Source organism: Hyla sarda, chromosome 8 (assembly GCF_029499605.1).
Source record: "Hyla sarda isolate aHylSar1 chromosome 8, aHylSar1.hap1, whole genome shotgun sequence".
Lineage (NCBI taxonomy): Eukaryota > Metazoa > Chordata > Amphibia > Anura > Hylidae > Hyla > Hyla sarda.
Genome location: NC_079196.1, coordinates 229,496,722 through 229,510,991, shown reverse-complemented (window position 1 = coordinate 229,510,991; position 14,270 = coordinate 229,496,722). Strand labels below are relative to the sequence as shown.

The 14,270-nt window shown below is 43.5% G+C and overlaps 1 protein-coding gene across 1 annotated transcript in view; it reads right to left on the bottom strand.

The window, feature by feature from the left end:
- Nucleotides 1-14,270, bottom strand: part of LOC130285363 (uncharacterized) — a 40,246-nt gene that overhangs the window by 9,093 nt on the left and 16,883 nt on the right. Inside the window, exons 6-7 of the mRNA XM_056536723.1 lie at nucleotides 13,823-14,097; nucleotides 7,744-8,027 (exon numbers count right to left, since the gene is read on the bottom strand). Coding sequence (XP_056392698.1) covers nucleotides 7,744-8,027; nucleotides 13,823-14,097 — 559 coding nt within the window. The remainder of the gene's footprint in view (nucleotides 1-7,743; nucleotides 8,028-13,822; nucleotides 14,098-14,270) is intronic.

Genomic DNA, 14,270 nt, shown 5'->3' with positions numbered 1-14,270 from the left:
CGCCCCCTTTTCTCTAGTCTCCCCCAGTAGTTGTAATCCTCCCCTTCCCCCATGTTTTATGAATTACATGCTTTTAATATCATTAATAAAATTATATATTTTATATTCTACTCAAATGACTCCTTTTGTATTTTGTGGTATAACTAATTGTATGGAGATCATATATGAAGCCGCAGTCACTTTAGTGCCATTACTTTTTAGAGATCTATGATATCATAATTATATAGCACAGGCACTACTGTTTGTATGCTGCTGATTGCGTTTATACGATACTAGGCTGAGCGCATTGTCATGTGAGGAGCCGGCTTCTTACATGACAATGCGCTCAGCCTATTAACGGCAGAGGCGGGACATCGCTGCGGCCGGTGATAGGCTGAAGGCTCTGTGACGTTCCCATCCCCAGGACCGCAGCGATAACAGCGGAGGAAAGTGAGGCCGGTTCCTTAGCAACGGGGGAACGGAGGACGAAAATAAGTTAAAGTTTGTTTTATAATACTTGCAGCCCGGGCACAGGAATACAGAGTAGTGCGCAGCAGCTGATAATTGTTTGGCAGGGGGGGGGGGAGAGAAGCAGCGCTCGAGGGTGACAAACTATTAGTCCCCCGATGTGGGTGCAGCGCTGGGCTGATAAACCGGCGGGGGGGGGGGGGGGAGACGTTGGGGGGCAGAGCTGCGCCCATCACATGATGATAATGGGGGGGTGTAAATACTGTTAAATACCGTGGAACCGCCATGTTGTTCAATGTACATACCGTAAATAAATAAGCCCTACCCTGAAAATAAGCCCTAGTGTGTTGTTTTTGTGACTAAAATTAATATAAGGCCCGGTCTTATTATCGGAGAAACACGGTAGCACAGCAGGGATGTCTCACTATTGTATCTGTAGTTGTGTAAAGCCGCACTGCACCTCTGTACCCCACATGTTCTGAAGGATTCCATCTTATGGGAGTAAAATAAAAAAGAAGAAGAAGAAGAAGATGGCGTCTGGGGGAGATATTCTGCTTAATGCTGAGGAACCATTCAGTGGGATATATGGGGTCTACAGCCTGGGACCATAAGGACAGGGCTGGGGCAAGGATTTTTGCCACCCTATGCAAAATCTAAATTTTTCTTCCCCCTTGTCCATTGGCTCCACCCTTTCACATGCCCCACCAAACTACTGGGGTGACACACTGTAACAAACCTCCTCCTCATGTAATCTCCATACTACTGGGGTGACACACTGTAACAAACCCCCTCCTCATGTAATCTCCTTACTACTGGGGTGACACACTGTAACAAACCTCCTCCTCATGTAATCTCCATACTACTGGGGTGACACACTGTAACAAACCCCCTCCTCATGTAATCTCCTTACTACTGGGGTGACACACTGTAACAAACCCCCTCCTCATGTAATCTCCTTACTACTGGGGTGACACACTGTAACAAACCTCCTCCTCATGTAATCTCCTTACTACTGGGGTGACACACTGTAACAAACCTCCTCCTCATGTAATCTCCTTACTACTGGGGTGACACACTGTAACAAACCCCCTCCTCATGTAATCTCCTTACTACTGGGGTGACACACTGTAACAAACCCCCTCCTCATGTAATCTCCTTACTACTGGGGTGACACACTGTAACAAACCTCCTCCTCATGTAATCTCCTTACTACTGGGGTGACACACTGTAACAAACCTCCGCCTCATGTAATCTCCTTACTACTGGGGTGACACACTGTAACAAACCTCCTCCCCATGTAATCTCCTTACTACTGGGGTGACACACTGTAACAAACCTCCTCCTCATGTAATCTCCTTACTACTGGGGTGACACACTGTAACAAACCTCCTCCTCATGTAATCTCCTTACTACTGGAGTGACAAACTGTAACAAACCTCCTCCTCATATAATCTCCTTACTACTGGGGTGACACACTGTAACAAACCTCCCTCTCATGTAATCTCCTTACTACTGGGGTGACACACTGTAACAAACCTCCTACTCGTGTAATCACCTTACTGCAGGGGTGAAACACTGTAACAAACCTCCTCCTCATGTAATCTCCTTACTACTGAGGTGACACACTGTAACAAACCTCTTTCTCATGTAATCACCTTACTACTGGGGTGACACACTGTAACAAACCTCCTCCTCATGTAATCTCCTTACTACTGGGGAGACACACTGTAACAACCCCCCTCCTCATGTAATCTCCTTACTACTGGGGTGACACACTGTAACAACCCCCCTAATCATGTAATCTCCTTACTTCTGGGGTGACACACTGTAACAAACCTCCTCCTCATGTAATCTCCTTACCACTGGGGTGACACACTGTAACAAACCTCCACCTCATGTAATCTCCTTACTACTGGGGTGACACACTGTAACAACCCCCCTCCTCATGTAATCTCCTTACTACTGGGGTGACACACTGTAACAACCCCCCCCCCCCTCATGTAATCTCCTTACTTTTGGGGTGACACACTGTAACAAACCTCCTCCTCATGTAATCTTCTTACCATTGGGGTGACACACTGTAACAAACCTCCGCCTCATGTAATCTCCTTACTACTTGGGTGACACACTGTAACAAACTCCCTCCTCATGTAATCTCCCTACTACTGGGGTGACACACTGTAACAAACCCCCTCCTCATGTAATCTCCCTACTACTGGGGTGACACACTGTAACAAACCTCCTCCTCATGTAATCTCCTTACTACTGGGGTGACACACTGTAACAAACCTCCTCCTCATGTAATCTCCTTACTACTGGGGTGACACACTGTAAAAGACCAACTCATCATGGTTGAGGGAGCACCAATGAAGTAAGGAGGCTTAAGACTGGGTGAGGAACAGCCAAACTCTGCAACAAAGCTAAAGCACCCGAGCCAACCAGGAGGTGGGAGCTAGGGCCAATCAGCTGTGGTGCTGGTGTTCACACCTCTCTACAGCAGGATAACAGATCAGCTGCTCAATCCTATGACTGTGATTGTGGATTCATCCCTTCACCATTGTTCCTTTTCCCTGTGTATTCTCCAATGACCTAATCTGACCTGACCTGCTTGTAACCTGACATTTCCTTTGCCTGCTGACTTTGTACTGTGCTGCCCTCTATGCCTGGCCGTTGCTTGTCCTGACTCTGCTTCTGATTTTGTACTTCACTTCCCTCTAGGTTTTGACTTTCTGGCTTCTCCCTGGTTATTTAGTACGATTTTTGCCTGTGTGTTGCTGACCTGGCCTGTTTGGCTTTCTTTGGCACCGCATGATAACTGATAAACATAAATGATAAACACTTTTATTTTGGAAAGCATTTTTACTTTGCAGCATGTATTTCTACACTAGTGTTGAGCGGCATAGGCCATATTCAAATTCGCGATACAGTGGTCCCTCAACATACGATGGTAATCCGTTCCAAACGGACCATCGTTTGTTGAAACCATCGTATGTTGAGGGATCCATGCAATGTAAAGTTTAGGACAGTGGTCTACAACCTGCAGACCTCTAGATGTTGAAAAACCACAACACCCAGAATGCCCGGACAGCCAACGCCAACATGCTGGGTGTTGTAGTTTTGCAACATCTGGAGGTCCGCAGGTTGAAGACCACTGGTATTGGAGGTTATACTCACCTGTCCCCGCCGCTCCGGACCGTCACCGCTCGTCACCGCTGCCCTGGATGTCGCCGTCCATCGCTGTTGCCGCGTCCCCGTGGTGTCCCCGACGCTCCGGCAAGGCCTCTGCTTCCCCGGCATCCTCGCTCTCCGTCGCCGCCATCACATTGTTACGCACGCCGCTCCTATTGGATGATGGGACGGCGTGCACAGCGACGTGGTGACGACGATAGAGAGCGCCGACGATGCAGCGGATCCCGAAGAGGACGTGCCGGAGCCCCGAGGACAGGTAAGTGATCATCAGCGGACCATACAGGGCACCGTAAACGGCTATCCGGTGTTAGCTGAAGCAGTCTGCGCTGCCGGATAGTCGTTTATGCGATGGCCCCGACATACAAAAGCATCGTATGGTGATGCTGCCTTCACCATGCGATGGCCTCTGAGAGTGATCGTATGCTGAAATGATCGTATGTCGGGGCCATTGTAGGTCGAGGGGTCACTGTATTTTGCGAATATATGGATGAATATTTGTCATATATTTGCATATTTGTAATATTCGCGTTTTATTTTCGCATATGCGAAAATTCGTACGCCAGTCTCACACAGTAGTATTAGAGCCTTCTTTACACCACACAATCTGGAAGCAGAGAGGGATGATCACTGTGAAGAAAAAAAAACGAATATTCGTAATATATAGTGCAAAAATTTGCATTGCGAATATTCGCAAGCAACACTATTCTTCACCAGCCAAAAACTGAGAACTGATCTCACTCTTCTTATACCGTGACCTAGTGAACCTCAGATGGCAACATACAACAGGCCAAAAAAGCAGAACGATGGACATGACTGATCCCGAAGAAGAAACTTGAAAACCCCCAATAAAGGGCGAAATATTGTAGAGAAGGACGACTCAGCTGAAACGTCGACTATGAATGTAACTTACCAAGGTGCAGGATTATGAGCGCCCCGAGAATCCTCAGCTCCATCCTCCTCTCTCTCTCAGCCCAGATCTATAGGTCCCCCCATTATATAGGCTCCGTCTCTAAGCATTTCACAGGGAGACTCCATTACTTAGTAACAGCGGTTTATAACACAAAGAATGAAAACTCATAGATGGCTGCAGGATAAAGAAATATATATAAGGAAATGTCATTGTCGGCGGCAGACAATGGGCCGACACAAGTGACCCTCTATACGGGGAAGCAAAATGTTGTTTGTTTACGGAAATTCCTAAACGTCATTTTTTTCACAATTAGGTCGACATTATTCATTTATGCAGCAAAAACTGAAAGTATTAACCCTTTTTATACCAGAAATATTCTCTTTTGTTGTTCCATTTTTTTCTCCTATTAATCTCTGAACCATAACCTATTTTTTCCATCAACACAGCTGTAGGAGGTTTTTTTTTTGTTTGTTTGTTTGTTTTTGGAAGACCTATTGTATTTTTTAGTGGCACCTTTCATTTTACTATAAAATGTACAGCAAAATTAAAAACATATAAAATAAATAAATATTTGTGGGATGTGATGCCAACTAGGAGGATAGGGGGGAGCAATCCAGGCTAAACAATCGCTGTGGGGACCAGAGCAGGATATTGGGGGCATGGCAGGAGCGCTGGAAGTAAGTAAAGGTTTATTTTGTTATACCCCACACAATGAGCATAGTTGGATAACCCCTTTAAAGGGGTACTCCACCCTTAGACATCTTATCCCCTATTCAAAAGATAGGTGATAAGATGTCTGATCACTGGGGACCCCTGTGATCTTGGCTGCGGCACCCCAGATATTCGGTCACTCCGTGCCAGATGACTGGCAATGCGGGCAGAGGCTTGTGACGTAACGGTAATGCCTCCTCAATGCAAGTCTATGGGAGGGGGCATGACGGCCCTCACGCCCCCTCCCATAGACTTGCATTGAGGGAGCGCGGCCATGACATCATGAGCAGGGCGCGGCCGTAACATCACAAGCCTCCGGTGTTGCACCCAATGCTCTAAGGAACGCTGGGTGCACCAAAGAGATCGTGGGGGGTCACTAGCGGTGGGACCCCCGCGATCAGACACCTTATCCCATATCCTTTGGAATTTGGGCACTGTTTCCTTTAATAATCTTTTGTATTTCTTCAACTATGGCTATGTTCACACAGAGAAAAAAATTGTGGCATATTTTATTTTCATTTTCATTACATTTTGGTCAAACTTAGCCTTAGGTTGTTAGTAGGGAGGCAAACTGGCAGTAAAATAAGCCTCACACACAAACACCTGCATAACACTAAGAGCTCTAGAGCCTTGTATAACATTGCTAGGGTCACCGAAGAATGTATTCAGGTAGTTTTATAGTGTTTTTAAGGCTCAGTTATGGCGACATGTGGTAATTCATGGTAACTAAAAGATTGTTTAATGCGCTAAACAATTTTGTTTGTTTATTAACCCTAAAATAAAGCTGCATGAGGTATCCCTGGTTGTCAGTAGTTTTCTGGTGGTTTTAAAATTCACACAGAGGTATCAGAAGCTGCAGTGGCTTTTGCCAAACATTTAAACAATTATCCATTTTTAGAAGTAGAAACAGGATTGGTGACGGTGTCTTACAATAGTGAATAAGAAGAAGCTTTTGTATGAAAAATTATCCCTTTTTTTTTGTTGTGTATATATACGCCTGGCTGGAAGTAGCAGCAGCAAGGGTGATGGACTGGTACAAGTGTAGTAGACAGCATACAGCAGGAGGTGGCGGAATGTTGAACGCATAGTAGGCAGCATACAGCAGGGGTGGTGGTAGTACTATCTAATCAGTGGCATCTGACACAGGAGGTATAAAGTCCTCACTGATGCATGCCTAAATCATTTTAGCAAATGTGAGTTTTTCCATGATACTGGCTGACAATGTTGCTCGCTTCAGGAAGACAATGCTGCCTGTTGTGCTGAACACTCTCTCCCAAGCTACTCCAGAGGGTGGACAAGACAGAACACAAAGGGCAAACTGGGCAAGTTCTGGCCAATGATCTAATCTGGTGACCCAGTAGTCCATGGGGTCTGGGCTCATGGTGTCTGTCAGAGAAAGGGCCCTGCTGAGGTAGGCCTCAACAAGGTTGTTCTGGTGGGGGTTTAAATCCCTTTGGGATGATTCATGTCAGGATGGAATACCAGATATAAAAAACTTTGTCATTATGTACTCCAACATGAAGATGCCACTGTTGCTTCTGCCTCTTGCAGGCGTAGTACTGGCAGAGGGAGTTGAGCGGGGAGTGGAGGATGGACCCACGTTCGGCAGATGTTTGGTGCTCCCTATAAGATCCAATTTATCCTCCTCTTTTTCCCCCCATTCCGGCTGTTACATCCTGCGCTCTGGCCAGACACACTGGCTGTGATCGCTCCCCTGCTCTGTCTTCATCTGCCAGCGGGGCTGGGATTTGCATCGCGGGACTCACCCGCATGCGACTCTCAGCCCGTCACTCACCTTCCCAGTCTGTTGTCCTCTGGTCCTCTCGCAGCGCTGGCGTGCATGCCCCTGCCTCTCACACATGCACCTTTTGTATAAGTATCTGCACCTCCCACTAATCCCCGCCGGATCTTTGTTTGCCTTAGTGCCATAGAGAAAGTGTTTGTAGTCTTGACTTGCTGTGTTCCCGAACCCTTTGTTCCGTGACCTTGCTCCTATGCCGCCTGCCTATTGACCTCCTGCTACGATCCTGACTTCACATCTGTGCCGCCTGCCTTGACCTCCTGCTATCCAGACCACAAGTTGCTGTATACCTCCAGTGCCTCGAATCTGCTCAGCCGCCTGTGTGGTCGAGTCATGCCAGTGGTAGCACCCTGGGTGCCGCATGCCGCAGCAAATCCATCCCGATTTGCGGCGGGCTCTGTGAAAACCAGTGACAGCTTAGACTCCGCTCCCTGGCACGGCCCACCTCATCAGCCACACAGGTCCAGCAGATTCACCACTACCCTGAGTGCTACAGCCTACTGCTGTGAGTCTTACACTGGCTTTATACCGAGGGTCTAAGAGTGTGACTATCTAGTACTCATTTTTACCCTTTGAGTGCAATATGCCTGTCACTGTGCAAGCAAGAAAGCATACAGCTGGCCATTCTTGCTAGCTTGTTCCGCCTCTGCCCCATAGTGCCAAGATTGGTCATCATGGTCCTCACTGTCATGATCAAAATCACTGTCACCTTGTCCTTGTTCCTTGTCCCCTATCCATTCGACAGATTCCAGCTCCAAATTCTCTTTAGGTCCCACTTTCTCATCCTTCTCATCCAACTCCTCCTCAAAAAGAATATCCATACTGCTGCCAGCCAGATGGGAACCTTCCTCCATCCCTCCTTCCTCAATCATCACCATTAGTGTTTTCTCTACAAGAAATATCAGCGGCATAACATAATTAATTCCACTGTTGTTCTTGCTGACAAATCTTGTTGCATCTTTGACAGGCCTGAGAATGAGACAAGTGTCTGGGATTTGCTGGGAATGCCGCAGCTGAAAGTCATTCTGGCTCCAAAAGCTGTCTGTCTGCTGCACCGCTTGGCGCTGTTGGTACAATCTGTGTAATATTGTTTTCCACAGTGTTTCCACAATGTCGCAAATGAGGTGGTGTTAAAGGGGTACTCCGGTGAAAACCTTTTTTCTTTTAAATCAACTGGTGCCAGAAAGTTAAACATATTTGTAAATTACTTCTATTGAAAAATGTTAATCCTTCCTGTACTTATTAGCTGCTGAATACTACAGAGGAAATTATTTTCTTTTTGGAATGCTCTCTGATGACATCACAAGCACAGTGCTCTCTGCTGACGTTATTATAATAATAAGTCTTTATTTGTTGTTGTCCTTTGTGGGATTTGAACCCCAAGTCCTCAGCACTGCAAGTCAGCAGTGCTAACCACTGAGCCACCATGCTGCCCTTAGCATACATCTCCTATCCACGGTTGCTAAAATGGACAGAGATTTCAGCAGAGAACACTGTGCTCGTGATGTCATCAGTGTTCCAAAAATAATGCAATTTCCACTGTAGCATTCAGCAGCTAATAAGTACTGGAAGGATTAAGATTTTTTTAACAGAAGTAATTTACAAATATGTTTAACTTTTTGGCACCAGTTGATTTAAAAGAAAAAAGGTTTTCACCGGAGTACCCCTTTAAGGAAGACTATTTTGGTTCTTTATGTCCAGGAGGACATGTTTAAAAGCATACGAATGGTTAAATCAAGCGCAAAGTTTCTTGCACATGTGACGGAGACCCCACAATAAGATTTAGCACATGACATACCGGGCTACTATGTCATGTGACCTATATGCAGTGCAGCCACAATGTTTGTGCTTTTATCGGCGACCATAAACTTTATATTATGAAGAGAGTCAGTGTGAAACTTCCTGTTGCAGACAGGGTGGCAGCTCCTCCACTTTGTTGCTTTTTTTAATATTTTTTTATTAATAATGACTAAAGGCCATTGAGCCTGAAACATGTCGGTTATGAAGTAATTCTTAAAGTTTTTGTCTGGACTTCATTGTTCCTTGTTCCCTTGCTGCTGTACATATGGTATTTTAAAGATTACAATAAATCAAAAGTTTTAACAGGTGCTGGCTGTTGTTCCAGTTGTATAGTTATCCATAACCTTGCATCAGTGTATTCATTACCCAGCACCTGGCCCAGGGGAAGCTATCTCAACCTTGGACCATGTAGGTTAATGGTACCCTGGCATCACAAATCGATCTTAACACCCTGCACACAGCCACTAGCCTGCCCTAAACTTTGGCACCACACAACATGATGACTTACAGTATACCCTCCACTCCTACCACAACCAGTGCCCCTAGTACTATGCTCAGCAGTTTCCACCTCCACCACCGCTGCAGCACACTCCAAAGGCTCACTCACTGCCCTCACACAAATCCTCCTTGTGGATAATGTGGATAAGAAAAGAAATCAGTCGACAACTCACCGCATCTTCATTGTTCTTCTTTTATTGTAGCATACTCACATATAAAGACAGTACAAGTCGGGGAGGGACACGATGGGGGGGGGGGGGGGTACAGTAAGGTAACAGCAGCCGGTGTTTCGCACTGACTTAGTGCTTCCTCTGGCCTCAAAGATCATGGAAAAATACCTGGATTATAGACAGGTGTGATGGTCAGGTAACCCTTCACCATTGGACGGGGACACCACGTGGTTAAAAATTTAACAGGTAGGAGGATTGAGTTTGGTCAATATACATCCCACTTGAATACATTGTAATAATGTACATCCTTAGACTTTTAGAAGCGCACTGATATATCGATTCTGTCGTTAAGTTCAAGTGGACCTGTTGCTTCAGTCTCGATAATCCAGTGCGTTTCTCTTTGTAACAGATACTTATCTGTCTGTATTCCGGGTCTTGTAGTCACTCTTTCGATCTCTGCAAATCTGAGGACTTCAGGATTGCCTCCGTGCATTTCTCTTACATGTGAAATAAGGCGGGGAGCCCCTTTTCCTGAATGGAATGAGTAAAAATGTTCCCTAATATGGGTGCAAAGTTGCTTAATAGTTATTACTATATAGAAAAATACCATATTCGTGTGTCCCAATCTCAATGTTTAAGATTCAAGATTATGCGAAAATTACAATCCCTGCATGCATAATTCCCCACTGGGGTTATATCATTTAACCAGGTGGAATTCCGTTTTTTATTAGTTTTTTTTACTGTTAGTTTTAAGTGCATCACCTATAGTACGATGTTCTCTATATGCTACAAGGAGTTTGTTTTCAGCTATTTTTTTTTTTGCATCTTCATCGGCTTCAATAATATACCAGTTACGTCTGATCACTTGTTCAATTATTTTATTCACAAGAGAATTATTAAATGTAAAGGCAAATCTTATTTTAAAATACATTTAATATACATTTACAGCGCCGATAACACTGATCAATGCTATGCTATGGCACAGAACAGTGTATGCAGGCAAAAGATTGCATGTAATAGTCCCCTCTGAGGACCAAAAAAGTGTGTAAAAAAAGTAAAATACAAAAGTTAATAAATGTGATTTAACCCCTTAAGGACGCAGGACGTAAATGTACGTCCTGGTGAGGTGGTACTTAACGCACCAGGACGTACATTTACGTCCTAAGCATAACCGCGGGCATCGGAGCGATGCCCGTGTCATGCGCGGCTGATCCCGGCTGCTGATCGCAGCCAGGGACCGGCCGGCAATGGCCGACGCCCGCGATCTCGCGGGCGTCCGCCATTAACCCCTCAGGTGCCGGGATCAATACAGATCCCGGCATCTGCGGCAGTTCACGATTAAAATGAACGATCGGATCGCCCGCAGCGCTGCTGCGGGGATCCGATCATTCATAACGCCGCACGGAGGTCCCCTCTCCTTCCTCCATGCGGCTCCCGGCGTCTCCTGCTCTGGTCTGTGATCGAGCAGACCAGAGCAGGTGATGACCGATAATACTGATCTGTTCTATGTCCTATACATAGAACAGATCAGTATTAGCAATCATGGTATTGCTATGAATAGTCCCCTATGGGGACTATTCAAGTGTAAAAAAAAATGTAAAAAAATGTAAAAGTAAAAGTAAAAAAAAAGTGAAAAATCCCCTCCCCCAATAAAAAAGTAAAACGTCCGTTTTTTCCTATTTTACCCCCAAAAAGCGTAAAAAACATTTTTTATAGACATATTTGGTACCGCCGCGTGCGTAAATGTCCGAACTATTAAAATAAAATGTTAATGATCCCGTACGGTGAACGGCGTGAACGAAAAAAAATTTAAAAAGTCCAAAATTCCTACTTTTTTAATACATTTTATTTAAAAAAAAATTATAAAAAATGTATTAAAAGTTTTTTATATGCAAATGTGGTATCAAAAAAAAGTACAGATCATGGCGCAAAAAATGAGCCCCCATACCGCCGCTTATACAGAAAAATAAAAAAGTTATAGGTCATCAAAATAAAGGGATTATAAACTTACTAATTTGGTTAAAAAGTTTGTGATTTTTTTTAAGCGCAACAATGATATAAAAGTATATAATAATAGGTATCATTTTAATCGTATTGATCCAGAGAATAAAGAACACATGTCATTTTTACCAGAAATTGTACGGCGTGAAAACAAAACCTTCCAAAATTAGCAAAATTGCGTTTTTCGTTTTAATTTCCCCACAAAAATAGTGTTTTTTGGTTGCGCCATACATTTTATGATATAATGAGTGATGTCATTACAAAGGACAACTGGTCACGCAAAAAACAAGCCCTCATACTAGTCTGTGGATGGAAATATAAAAGAGTTATGATTTTTAGAAGGCGAGGAGGAAAAAATGAAAACGTAAAAATTTAATTGTCTGAGTCCTTAAGGCCAAAATGGGCTGAGTCCTTAAGGGGTTAAACCCTTCCCTAATAAAAGTTTGAATCAGCCCCATTTTCCCATTAAAAAAATATATAAAAATATAACATTAATTAGACTGCATGGTCAATGGCGTTTATGTAAAAAAAATTCCAAAGTCCAAAATTGCAGATTTTTGATCATTTTGCATACCCTAAAAAAATTATAAAAAAAGTGATTAAAAAAAGTCCCATAAAAAATATGGTCAGAATATGACAATTTTAAACATTATATAGTAAAATAAAAACCTATATGAATTAAGTGTCCTTGTGACCGTATGGACCTACAGAATAAAGATAAGGTGTTATTTTTATCTAAAAGTGCACTATGTAGAATTGGAAGCCCCAAAAGTTACACATTTTTTACATTACTTTTTTGTTTTGTTTTTTTCAATTTTGCCCCACAAACCTAATTTTTTCTTGTGTGGCTGTAGATTTTGTGGTGATGTCATAAAAAAGTAAAACTGGCGGCGCAAAAAAAAAAAAATAAATAAATAAAAAAGCCCACATATGGGTCTGTAGGTGGAAAATGGAAAGCGTTATGAGGAGGAGGAAAAAACAAAAGTGCAAATATAAAAAATGGCCCGATCCTTAAGGGGTTAAGAACTGGTCAATCCTGGTCCCCTGGCATCTTAATTAAAGGGGTATTCCGGGGAAAAAAACTTTTTTTTTTTATATCAACTGGCTGCAGAAAGTTAAAAAAAATTGTAAATTACTTCTATTAAAAAAGCTTAATCTTTCCAGTACTTATTAGCTGCTGAATGCTACAGAGGAAATTCCTTTCTTTTTGGAACACTGATGACATCACGAGCACAGTGCTCTCTGCTGACATCTCTGTCCATTTTAGCAACCATGCATAGCAGATGTATGCTAAGGGCAGCATGGTGGCTCAGTGGTTAGCACTGCTGCCTTGCAGTGCTGGGGACTTGGGTTGAAATCCCACTAAGGACAACATTAAATAAAGCGTTACGTCAGCAGAGAGAACTGTGCTCGTGATGTCATCAGAGAGCATTCCAAAAAGAAAAGAATTTCCTCTGGGGTATTCAGCAGCTAATAAGTACAGGAAGGATTAAGATTTTTTAATATAAGTAATTTACAAATATGTTTAACTTTCTGCCACCAGTTGATTTAAAAGAAAAAAGGTTTTCACCGGGGTACCCCTTTAATCCTTCCAATAATTATCAGCTGCTGAAGTTGAGTTGTTCTTTTCTGTCTGACAACAGTGCTCTCTGCTGACATCTCTGCTTGTCTCGGGAACTGCACAGAGTAAAAGAGGTTTGCTCTGGGGATTTGCCTCTACTCTGGACAGTTCCCGAGACATGTGTCATCAGAGAGCACTTAGACAGAAAAGAACAACTCAACTTCAGCAGCTCATAAGTACTGAAAGATTAAGATTTTTTTATAGAAGTAATTTATAAATCTGTTTGACTTTCTGGAGCCAGTTGAGATATATATATATATATATATATATATATATATATATAGATAGATAGATAGATAGATATATGTGTATATATATATATATATATATATATATATATATATATATATGGTTTGTTGGGATAATTAAGAAGTAAAATGGAAAGAATGAGAGTGTGAGGACCAGGATAAACTATCGACCGATCTCTACGGACCCAGCAGATAAAAGAGATAAAAACAAGCAAATATCTAAGGCTTCAGTCCTATAGCATAAAAATAGATCTATAACTCAGAGAGGTCTCACGGGTTCCCAACCCAGACCTCAAGGCCACCAACACTCCAGGATTTGAATTTTTCCTTGTCCTAAACCAATGGAGTAACTGAAAAAATCCCAGAATGTATGTGGCCCTATGGACTGGGTTTGGGGCCACTACTGTATTATATTAGATAAATTACAGATATCGGAACACTGAGACTGCTATAACAAGAAAGGTCAACAAATAACAGGACATGTTCACGTTCCCTCTGCATTCTGCGGTTGGTTCCGGGATATTAGTCAGAGTTTGGAAGGTCAACTCCGGAATATAAGACTGGATCCAGGACTGAGAGACGGTGACCAGGGTGTACAACCCGGGGCGGTTGGGTTTGGCACATCCATCTCCCGAGCTTACAACACCGGGTTGGTACCAGGCACCATTAACCTTACACACAAGAGGACCTCCGGAGTCTCCCTGAAAAAAAAAATCAACGGGCAATGAGCAGAGGGTCACATGACTCCTGGTTCACCCTCCATTTCTATATATAAAAGCTCTAAGTCAGTGGCCTCAAACAGTGGCCCATCCAGATGTGGCAAAACTTCAACCCCCAGCATGCCCAGACAGCCGTTGGTTGTCCGGGTATGCTG